The following is an 11,768-nucleotide window of genomic DNA, read 5'->3' on the forward strand; positions in this document are numbered from 1 at the left end:
GGTTGCGCATATTTCGAAAAAGGTTAATTCTCAGCATTCAAATAGCATACCCACATGCCAGGCAAATATTTTGACTTTGCCACAGCAACAACTAAGAAAACAACGACAACTGGGAGTAAATTGGGTGTTAAAATAACACAAACCGTTGCCAGCAATTTCGCAACACAATTATTTTCGTGTTGTTTTATTTTTGGCAACTTTTCCAAATTTTTGATTATTTCTATTTTAGCTCATCCTAGGTGTTTGCAATATAAGTTAGCGATTTAATCAGCTAAAAGTTTTTTGTGTCAAATTTTTGAAAGTAACTTTTAATATAATTTTTATTATAAATTTTACATAAGCTACAACTAGCTCTAGATAATTTATTTTTACTTTACTCAGACCCTTTTCTGACATAAGCATTACACTCAGCCAGCTGTGCACCCAGTCCAAACAAAAACCGCAGCTGCATTTTAGCATTTTCCTTGGCTGCTTTTGGCCAACAAAATTTTTATTAATTATCTTTAAAGTTTACATAAAACTAAAGCATGAATATTCTCATGTCTTATATGACGTTAGATAGATAATGTTAACCATTTCGAATTTAATTCTTCTTTTCAGTTAGATTGTAAATTTGCTTCGCCACGTCTGAGAGCTGCACGTCGATGGCCTTGGTGTCGTCATACAGAGATGGGGCCTCTCCCAATATGACAAATGTGCCCACCAACGAGGCGATCATGAAAAGCCAGAGGAATAGGCGATCCATGACCATGGCGACAAAGCCCCAGTCCTGATCCTCCTGAAAATGCGACAAGTTTAAAATACTGTAGTTAATTCGTGCTTAAGTTGTAGAAAAATGCAATAGGTGAATGAGATTAAAAAATGATAAGAAATCCCACACAAGGAGCAAATTTAAAAGGAATAAATTAAACTGAATACAAAATATATTATGAAAGAATGAAGAATGAGAGCATGATGGAGAGAAAGAGGCAGAGAGAAATAGAAGGTGAAAAAGAAACTCTAGACTTTAATTTCATACAATGTCGTATACGTAATATTATCTAAATAAATGAATAAATGAACATTGGTTAAAGAATGGTGAGTGAGATTATCAAAATAAAATATATTTTGAGCTTAAAAGTCATAAAGCCAACAAATGAATTGCGCCAAATATAATTAATGTAATATATTGTAAATGTAAAGAGAAGAAAGATTAAATAATAAATAATTATAAAGACTGAAATAAAATAAATGTCGAATAAAATATAGTTTATGTAATAAAAAAAATAGAGAGGGAGATAGTAAAGAGAGCGTGGGACTGCTAGGAAAATTCAGGACTTTAATTGTACAAAGGGTCGTATACGTAATATTGGCAAATAACATTTTGTAGCTTACACTTTGAGCGATTGCTTTCATTAAGCACTGGCGCTTAATCTGCTTATCGCTAGCGCCTGTTGGATATCAATCAAAATGAAAGTTCCAATAACAAAGCAAAAGCAACACTAACAACAACAGCAAAACAAAATGTAGAGAAGGATACAGAAGGGCAAAACATAGGACAGAATCAGAAAACAAAGCGTTCGCTGCGGCATTTGATTGAATGCCAATGGAGCCGTTGGATTCGTTTGCCAGCCAATTGCCAGTCAATTGAACAAAAGCAATTAAAAGTGGATTTCTTGTGGTCTTAAAGTGCAAATATGGCAAAAGCTTAAATAAGTCGGGAGACACGATGAGAGAAAAAAGCAGCGAGGAGAAGAGAGAGAGAGAGCGTTGGTCTACTCAAACAGTTGAGCTGATCAGATATCGAAAGCCACTACAAATGCCAAGAACAGACGCGCAAAGCGAATTCTGTGGTTTTTGGTTATGGTCGAACCGGCTTCTGCTTCTGCTCCTGTTCTCGCTCCTGTTCCTGCTTCAGTCTCGACTTTAGTTTCAGATGCAGTTGCAGCTTTAGAGTCAGCTTCAGCTTCAGACACTCGCTGTCACTGTCATAGTTGTCGTGGTCATTTTCGTTGTCGTTGTCGGTGTCGTCATCGTCCGACAAACGGAATTTTCAATTAAAAATTCAATCAGCAGAGGCAGACTTACCGCATTGAACTCGTCCTGGCGTTGCATGTGATGTTGTATGAACATGACGTTATGTATGGCCTTTTCCAGCTCAAACGGATACTTTTTGCGTGCCGCCACATCGCTCATGGAGTCATCCAGGCCGGAAAGCACCGACGGCAGCCCATTGTAGCCACTCAGTGTACTCAGACCGCCACCCAAAGCACCCACCAATCCACTGAACCTGCAAAAGAAAGTTAATGCCATGGATATAGAGCGAAACACACACACACACACACACACACACAGTTTGCGTGGGTTTCCATTGACTTTGCCTGGAGCCCAGAACTGTAGTAAATGAACACTTGAATTCAAATTGAGCTCACAGTTCTTTAATTCAAATATTTTTATTCTCCCGCATTTTCATCTTTTCAACATCCTCAAATTCCAATTGTCATACCACGAGTATTTTAGCCCACAGTTTCTGTCATTCTTTCTTATTCTTTATTAATTTTATTCTCTGTCCGTTTTACGTTCTTCTAATTAATTTTTCTCTGCGGGTTTCTGTCTGCTTTTTTTCAACCCTAAGTCTATTTATATTTTTTTTTCTTTTGTTTTATAAGACTTGCTTTCACTCTTTATATTTACACAAATTATTGAAGATACCCTCGAATGCAAAACTTACCTATTGGTCGCTGTGGTCACATGCATTCCATTACATCCGCCCACACCGACACGTCCCTGCATGCGACGAATGGAATCGGGACTGGATCCGCCGGAATTCATTTGCATTTCATCCATTAGGGCCTGGCCAAACTTTGTCTTGCTGAACTTCAGTCCGTAGTTTATCTTATTGGCGGCCAAATCGCGCAACAAATCCTTGGGAACCCGCATAAGCAACAACTTGGGCAGCCGCTTGATGAAGAACGAGCGTATCCAGGGCCGCATTTTGTGTGTGCTCGGCTTTCGATAATGTATATTGAGTATTATGATGGTAATGACAACGCTCAGTCCGACCAACAACATGGTAAAGAGAAGATATTTCCCCAACAATGGCAGTGCCAGCGAAGTCGATGGTATAATCTCCGATATGAGCAAGAAGAACATGGTTTGCGATAGCAGAATGCTGATGCAGAGCGCAATCTTCTCGCCGGAATCCGCGGGCAGATAGAAGACCAGCACTGACAAGTAGGAGATGCCCACACAGGGGATGATCAGATTCACCGTGTAGAAGAGTGTCTTCCGTCTCAGCGTTATGTTGAAAAAGATGTCTGAATAATCAGCAGCAAACAACGTATGTACCAAGAAAAAAGACAGAGAGAAAAAAGGATGCGAGCGAGACAGACCAGGATATTTTGGAGTTTTTGGGTTTGGGGTTGGATACGGGAATTTCGTAGTGAGTTTGGGTAGAGCTTTCGCATGCGTGTATTGGCGAGTCAGCTGTGTGGCTTGAAACTCTACGAAACTCACCCGGATACGGTTCGGCACAGCAGGGATAATACTTTTCATGTCGCTCCGCGGGCACGCCCAATATATCCCACTCGACACTTGGATAATATTCGCGCAAATCAATGCCAATTTCCACTTTATTGTCCTTATCGTTCTTCTGGTTGATGTGCTTTAAATCGATCTGAAAAAATGCAAGAATGCCGTTGATAGAGCCGTAAAGGGCATAAAGCTTAAAGGCACTTAAAGACGTCGGGCGTGACGCTCATCGTCCACGTCCACGTCCACGTCCACGTCCAAGTCATTCTCTTGTCGTCACCATCAACGCTCCTACAGTCCGTCTGCAGGCGACGTCTTCGCCTCCGCCTCGAGTTTCTTTCAGTTGAAGGCTCAAGTGCAGTCGTTAAAAGAGTAGCAAATTTAAATGCGTTGTCAACGAGGACCATGTACAGTGGCACAAATACCATTTATTTTTGGTGCGACAAAATTGTATTTATAACAAAGACAAAAAGTAAATGAATATCAAAAAAATATATGAATAATAATTATAAAAAATAATAATAATTATTTCTGTAATCAAAATGTTTATTCTTAAATATTCGTACATTCTTTTATTTGTATGAGTTAATCAATTTACTTCATGTATTTTTTCTATCTTTTAGCTATGTAAAGTTTAAGTAAATACACAAATCTGAATTGTGTAAAGTACAAAGCATATTAAGAGAAACAGAAAGTAGTAAATTCATTTCATCTTTTGTTTGTATGAGTAAATCAATTTACTTCATGTATTTTTTCTATCTTTTAGCTATGTAAAGTTTAAGTAAATACACAAATCTTATATGAGTAAAGTACAAAGCATATGAAGAGAAACAGATAGTAGTAAATTCAGCATTATAAATCAAAATATTACAAATTTCTTAATTTATCTGATTTACTTATACAGAAAAATAATTTAAAACTATCAAAAATTTCTTTATTTATCTGAATTACTTATACAGAAAAATAATTTAATAAAATAGAGTTATATAATTTTTGTATTCGGCCCACTGTACAACGTCCGGTCAGCGGAAGTGGAAACGGCAACGGTTTGTGGGGAGTCGCACTTTACCTTAATTTATGGACGCGCATTTTTATGACAGCGACACACAGTCGAGTGGCTCGGCGTGAGAGATTCTTTTCTGCACAACTGCCAGCGTGGAGTGGTGTGCGTAACGGAGCAGCGTAACGGTTAGACAAGTTTCAATTACACTTTTACAATTTCTCACATTTTAATCTGGTGCCGCTGACGCCCTTTCGATGTTCGCCCGACTTCTTAGGCTTGTAAGCGCGCGCTCAGCGCTCAGATAAATGGTTGCCCATAAATTCACAGCCACGCCCGTTGCACACACACACACACACACACACACACACGCACACAAAGATACTAACAGGGTGTGAGAAACATACCTGATCACCATCATAAGTCCAGGAGCCAAACTTCATGAAGCACGTCTGCTGATCGAAGGGAAAGTAGCGGACATCAATTTCGCAGGATGATTTGAAGATAGCCGGCGGAGTCCAGACGACCTTTCCCGTATAATGGAGGATGGCCTTTGTCATGGTAGTCACCACATACTCGCCATCAGCACTGTGACAACAACATAATCATTTCAACATTTATTTTAATTCGTTAATTTAGTTTCATTTCAATATTTCTAAAACATTTTATATAATTGATTTGCTTGCTTTTTGCACTGTACTCACTTGTTGTACAGGACAATGTCAGGCAGCCATATGTGCTCGGAGGGCACATAGAGCTCGGTGACGCCACCATATTCGGATGGATCCCATTTAAATTTATGATCCTGCCATTCGTGCTCCAGCCACACGTTGGTCGTTAGAATTTGATCTTTGAGATTCTGTTTTGGTGGAAGAGGGGAATGCAAATTAAAACCGTTGCTGTTGATGATAAAGAACTGCACACAGGACTGCCATGCATCAAGCAGGATTTTGCATTTCTCCTACACTTTAACTGCTATTGCTGTTCCTTCTTGCACACTGCATCCTTCATGTCCTAGGGCCTGGCTGTTTGTTTGCCTGGCTGTCTCGCTTGGCTATCCTCCTCAGCCCATCAGCCCTCAGTCCTGTCGCTAATGTGCTTTTTGCTGTCAGCTTACGGTTTTTGGATTTTTGGCTTGTTTTATTACCTTTTAAGCCTCGTGGTAACGGCACTTTCTGTTGCTTCCCCGCAATTCCCCATGGCATCCCCTACCTTGTGCTCTAACGCTGTGAAGTATTCTGCAGCAATTGCACTGTGAGCGGCGCTTCTGGCAGGACACTTGACAAATGCCTCGCCATGAATTTTAAACGAGCGCCCGAAACTATGCAATAGTTTATTCTCTGACTCAAATTAAATGAAATGCATGCGAAATGTTGTAGAAACTGTTGAGAGCTGTGACATCGTTTCATTAAAATTATCTCTGCTTAATGAACTTACAAATAGTTTCGATTATTCAATTTCAAATTAAATTTAATTGAAAAGGTAAGCTGAATCTTGTTTTTACAGATTTAATTTATATTGAGTTGTCGATAATATTAAATTCGAGCTGTTGAAATATTGCCATTTGTAATTAATTAATCGATGAATGCTTTTATCTAGTCAATTAGCTAAATAGCTACATCTAATTTTTACATTGCTTCCATCTCTGGCCAATGCTTACCGCTTTCAAGAGACTTTTCAGTTATGCACTTAGCTGGATTCGATTCGACTCGACTTGCCTCATTGCCTGTCATTTATGTTGGCCATTTTTTTATTTACGATCGGGGCAAAGTTTGTGCAACTGTTTTGCTGTTTACATTACTGCCCCGACCCGATAAAATGGCTGTGGCAAATGTAGCGCAACGTTGCAAGGAGAGTGCTCTAGCTCTATTCAAGCGCTTAATTAAAAACTCTGCCAATGCCAGGCACACTCAGCTCTGGCAACTTTTATCCATTGCATTAATTATTTTGCGTAAGCTTTAAGCTTTTTTGTGTTGATAGAGTGGAGACGGGGAAGTGGGGAAGATAGACTTACCAAATCAATGAGCTGGGATAAGCGAAGACCCAGCTTGACCAGCACCGTGTCCGTATTATTGCTGACGGGTCGTATGAGACGATTGTAGTTACTCAACAGATCATCGTAGAGGCGTTTGGCATCTGGATTGGCGTGAACCGTTTCGCAGAAGAACAACAGGAAGGCTAGCAGCAGGCAGAGGAGCTTGCCATGCCGCCAAATGGCCAACAGCAGGGCCAAACGTGGTCGAGAGCGGCTCATGACGTCACGCCGAATAAGGCAAATTGCCTTCAAGGCGGTCGGTCAGTTGGTCGGTCGGTTGTTCGGTCGGTCGGTTGGTCGGTCGGTCGGCCGGTGTTTTATTGATACCAAACACACGCGCACAGGTTTTTGTTTACCTTTCGCCTGCCTCGTGTGTATCTCTGTGTGTGTGCGTGTGTGTGTGCTTGTGTATGTGCGTGTGACGTAGTTGCAAGCAGAGAGTGTAATTTTTTTGTTTGTTTTATTGAGAGCAGCTTAACTCTACACTCAACGGACCGCTGCGCAGCGTCAGCGCCGTCGCAGTCGAGACTCTCGCACTGGATGTGGCCGCCGACTGCGCTGCTAGCGCCAGCGTCAGCGTCAGCAGCAACAGCAACAGCGACTGCGACAGCAGCTGAGCTGAAGCCGAAACTGTTGTTGTGCCTAGCTGACTTTGTTTTGCAAATCGAATTTTAGTTGAATTTTATATTTGCAGTCACCTCAGTTCTATTTAAATATTTACACATTTAATTAGATTTTTTAAAATTCATTTCTTATAGCTATGTGTGCACCGACAGTCTAGAAATTTAACGAAATTGAAGTTTCAAATAGTTTTCTTTCACTTATGCCTGTAGCCGCCTGTGGCCTGTCACTGAGCGCTCCGTGTTGTCCTGCATAGATATTCACAGGATTCGTACTGACGCACGTTTTGTTTTTGTAGCCTTGCATGGCCCTCTCATCTCGAGCAGCGACAGCAGCAGCAGCAGCAGCCAGAGCATATGTCGCAGCAGCAGCGACAGCATCAATTGTCGCTCTTGTTTTGTAGCTTTGTCGCTCACGTCGCCACATAGATGCTGCGCAGCGCCTGCGCATAAAGGATCACCCTGTTTTCGAGTTCTGGCCCGTGCTATGCTGTGCTGGTTATCATGTAATCTCACCCATTTTGCTGTCTAAGCCAAGCCCTATCTCTCTCTCATTCTCTCTGTCGCTGTGTCACTCTCTTTCACTGCTTTGAGCGCTCTCTTTGGTTGTTAATCCAGCGACTCCATTAGAAGTTCAATTGCTCTGTGTTTGTTACTCTCTCCTGCTTTTGCACGAGCCACAGCCCAAAAAAAATGTTCCATCGAAATACACCAAACAAAACTTTGGCATTACGAGCAGAGCACACACACACACAAACACATAAGCTCACACATACAAAAATGTGCGGCATGTTGAAACACTCATACGCCCCGTTGTCTCGCTTAACCAAAAACCGAATTTTTCGTAATTGTCAACATTCGTTAAAATGCACGTTAACATGCAGGCATAGGGATAGACATATACACACACACACACACACACACATACACACACATGGGCAGACACCTTTCAAAAGCATTTCACATGTTTACCGTTGCAATGTTGGCAGTGCTCAGTTTTTGGGTTTGCCATTTGGACGCCTCTGTTCGCATATGTGTCATATTGCGATTTTGAGTTGTTTCTGCGGCTTGATTTTGCCACAGCTACAGTAACAGCAATTTGCCACCCTCTGTTTTACCCAGTAATGTGTTCCGACTGATGACAGCAGCGTGAGCAGCAACAACTACAAAAACAATAGCAACATCACAAACACCAACAGCAATTGCAACAACCACAGGCCGCAGGACACTCTATGTTGACGCCTGTGCCTTGACAGTTGCATGTTGCCGTTGCATTCTACACACATTTAATTATTAACTCGGCAATTGGCAAATGTCGAATTCAGCTTGAATGCACAATAAGCATTGAGATATAATTTGATAAAGTTAAATTAATTCATTGGTATTACTTAATATATTATAGTTTCTATTGAGAGTAATTACGATATTGAATAATAATTTAATTATTAGATCAAAGGCATTAAAAGCGAGAACTCTGTCTCTATACTAGATTTTTTTTTAAATAAATATAATAAATTACTACTACTTTTTTCCATTGTTTAGATTATCTATTCATTTATCTATTTATACATTTCAAATACTTTATTCGTAATATGTTCAGCTCAACAGCCACAGTAAATGCATAATACTAATATAATTTAAATATTATAAATATTATTTAAATATCAATATTGAGTTAGTTTTCAACGCATGCATATATACTTAATTATGTAATAAGTTAATTTGCTTAGTAAATTAATTTACAAATAACATATATTGCTGAAAATGCTAATCATCAATCAATATACTTTGCATTGATCCCTTGCAATTTGAATAGTATTTTGATTTAGTTAAAGTGAATTCAATTGAATAATCAAAACATTTATATATTGCATATAAAATGAAACATTTACAATTTTAGAATCTTTGCAATGCACAAATAGATAAAAATAATTCCATTCGGTTGTGTTCATATTAAAGTTTCTGAATTGCGAGTGCCCACTGTATTGTACTGTTGTTCTCGTTAGTGTCCAGTTTTAGTCCTAAAAATGTCCTAATGATACATGAACTCTGTCCACTCTGCCATTGAGCCGCGTGTGTTTTATGGCTTAGGGCCATTTGAATTGTTTGCTTTTTAGCTTCTTTGGGAGCCACAGAAAGAAATGTTTTGAGCACATCAGCATTTTTGGCTCAGACTTACTATTAAACCAACAGAAAAAATCAATTTAATGAGCCAAATATGCGCCTGCTGCCGTTTTGTCACAGCCAACTTTAATATAGTCTATTAGCTGCTTTATTGCTCATTTTGTTTTTGCTATTTTTATTATTATTATTTTTACTCATGTTATATTTACCCTTTGGAGAGGTTGTTCTCTTCATTCATTAGTCATCCAACTATATGTTTTTATAGTGCTCTGTAAATGATGCAAAGCTCCACATTTTTTTATATTTTTTATTGCTGGTCATATAACAAAGCAATCAATAATACAACAACAAGATCTACCAAAACAAACCCGAGTATTGTGGCACAATATCAAACAACAAATTTGCTTGTTTGCAACTAAAAACTTTGATTTTGCTTCGTGTTTTTTTATGCTATATTTTCAATGCGGTTTCATGCAGCAAAATAAAAAACAAATAGTAAAAAAACAAACAAAACAAAACATTTGTTGTACAAACTCGCCACCAATAAGTCAACAAAAAGACAAACAACAGATCCGAAAGTGTCGATTGATAAATACCCATTATCTGATATAAAAAAACATATAATAAGAACATATGTTTTCAAAATAAATTTATCTAAAAAAATTTATTTTTATTTTATCTATTCAATACGGAAATGTGCTATTATTATAGAATAAAAGTATTTTGTTTGATCAATAAATACTTGTTTAAGCATTATATCAAATGTTAAAGAAAATATAAAGACATTTTCCGGACAAAACTGATACAAAGCGTGGACTCGGAATTGATATTAGAACTATGGTTTCTTGGTGGGAACATTTTAGAATTGACCGTAGATTACAAATATGGGGTACCATTTCAACATTTTTTTTAGGCCCATAGATATCGAAGTACTCTAGTACTGGAATCGATATTGGATTTGGTATGATTCCTTGGTATTTTCATAAAATTAAAACTAAACAACGCAAAAATCATTTCTATGTAAGTGATTTTGTTAATTAGTTTTTGTTAATTAGTAATTTTGTAATTCTTTTTAAGTCAAGCTATTTTAGATATGTGAATTTTTATAAATTGATCTCTCCTCTAACATACTTTTCTAACTACCTGACTAAAAGGGTATTTGCAAAGTTTACAAAACAATTTCGACAACTCTGCTCTTATCATACTCAGATGAAGTGAAGTTGAAGCAAACACCAAACACCTGGAATAACGCGACCGACTGGTTTGTAGGGCCAATGGCCACCCATTTAGTCATCTGACTTTTTGATTTTCATCCGCACTCCCAGTGCTCATGTAGCTCTCTAGTGGTGGAGTGGATTTGGAAGTGGCAGAGGTAGTGAAGCCCCAGCAAGAAAACTCAATTAAAATTTAAATTTTCAAACGTAAATGACAAAACTTTCTCAACTATAAATAATCGGCAGTCGGTTAGTTGGTCGGTCGGTTGGTGGGACGGTGGTACACTTCAAAAACTGACAGAGCCGCGATGCTAACGCACCACACCTCGTCGCACCACATCACCCACTATAAAGTGCGTGCGTAGCGGCGTGATCGAAAGTTTTGTCTATGCTCGTACAATTTATCTAACTTTTATGGAAACCACAGCAACGGGGCAGCAACAACAAGAAAAACATTTGCTGGTTTGGCCAGAAATTAATTGCAAAACTGTGTGCTATATGGAAGTGGCAGACAGAAAAGAAAGGACGATGTGGGTGGCAGTCGGGCCAATCTCATTGAGCGCTTGCCACTTGAACAACATAAAACTGATTGCTGAAAATGTGCCTCATCGACAGACCCAATCCTCTCCTGGATGCCTAACCATGCTTTGTTAGGTTCGTCAATTCGCGGACTGCGCTTGTCGTGACCATTGTTGACACGTTTAAGTGCCGTTTGCTTTTATCAGCAGCGTCCACAACAAACACAGACCCAGAGCCAGAGCCAGACCCAGACATAGACATAGATAGAGACAGACCTGCACATAACATTTTTACAGCATTTTTAATTGTTTTTGTCAACTGCGAATTTCGTGGCACTCATGAATGAGCGTGCGACCCATCAATTTAATGGTATTTTCGCGTGAAGCAAAAAATCAAAGCCAAAAGAGAACATGTCTGACAGTTTTACCAGTCAGTCCCATTGCCAGTCTGTCAATTAATGTAGATAGCATTTTATGATGAGCAGTGACAAGTCGTCTCGAAAATGACAGCACATTATTCGCCCATTGGCGGCATGTTTATTGCCTCCTTAAATTCGCGGATTCACATTAAAAATGATGCATAGTTTTTAGCGTTGCTAAGCGTTGTCATTAAGTGTACAATTCAGAATCACAGCAGCTAGCCAATCAGCATCTGCATGTAATTACAGACAATTTGCCTAGCATACGATGTGTATACGTAATTTGTTGTCATTTGACTGCGTTTCTTAGTTTTATAAACTGTCTTTA

At 39.0% G+C, this 11,768-nt stretch overlaps 1 protein-coding gene across 1 annotated transcript; it reads right to left on the bottom strand.

Moving 5' to 3' along the window:
* Window positions 1-446: 446 nt before the first annotated feature.
* LOC117790536 (acetylcholine receptor subunit alpha-like 2) lies at window positions 447-6,789 on the bottom strand. Its single transcript, XM_034630012.1, has 7 exons — window positions 6,525-6,789; window positions 5,215-5,369; window positions 4,918-5,098; window positions 3,496-3,655; window positions 2,711-3,296; window positions 2,068-2,269; window positions 447-778 (listed from the first exon to the last, which is right to left on the bottom strand). The coding sequence occupies exons 1-7, from the start codon at window positions 6,762-6,764 to the stop codon at window positions 584-586; spliced, it is 1,719 nt and encodes a 572-aa protein (XP_034485903.1). The 5' UTR covers window positions 6,765-6,789; the 3' UTR covers window positions 447-583.
* Between the last annotated feature and the right edge of the window lie 4,979 nt (window positions 6,790-11,768).

Source organism: Drosophila innubila (assembly GCF_004354385.1).
Source record: "Drosophila innubila isolate TH190305 chromosome 3R unlocalized genomic scaffold, UK_Dinn_1.0 2_E_3R, whole genome shotgun sequence".
Lineage (NCBI taxonomy): Eukaryota > Metazoa > Arthropoda > Insecta > Diptera > Drosophilidae > Drosophila > Drosophila innubila.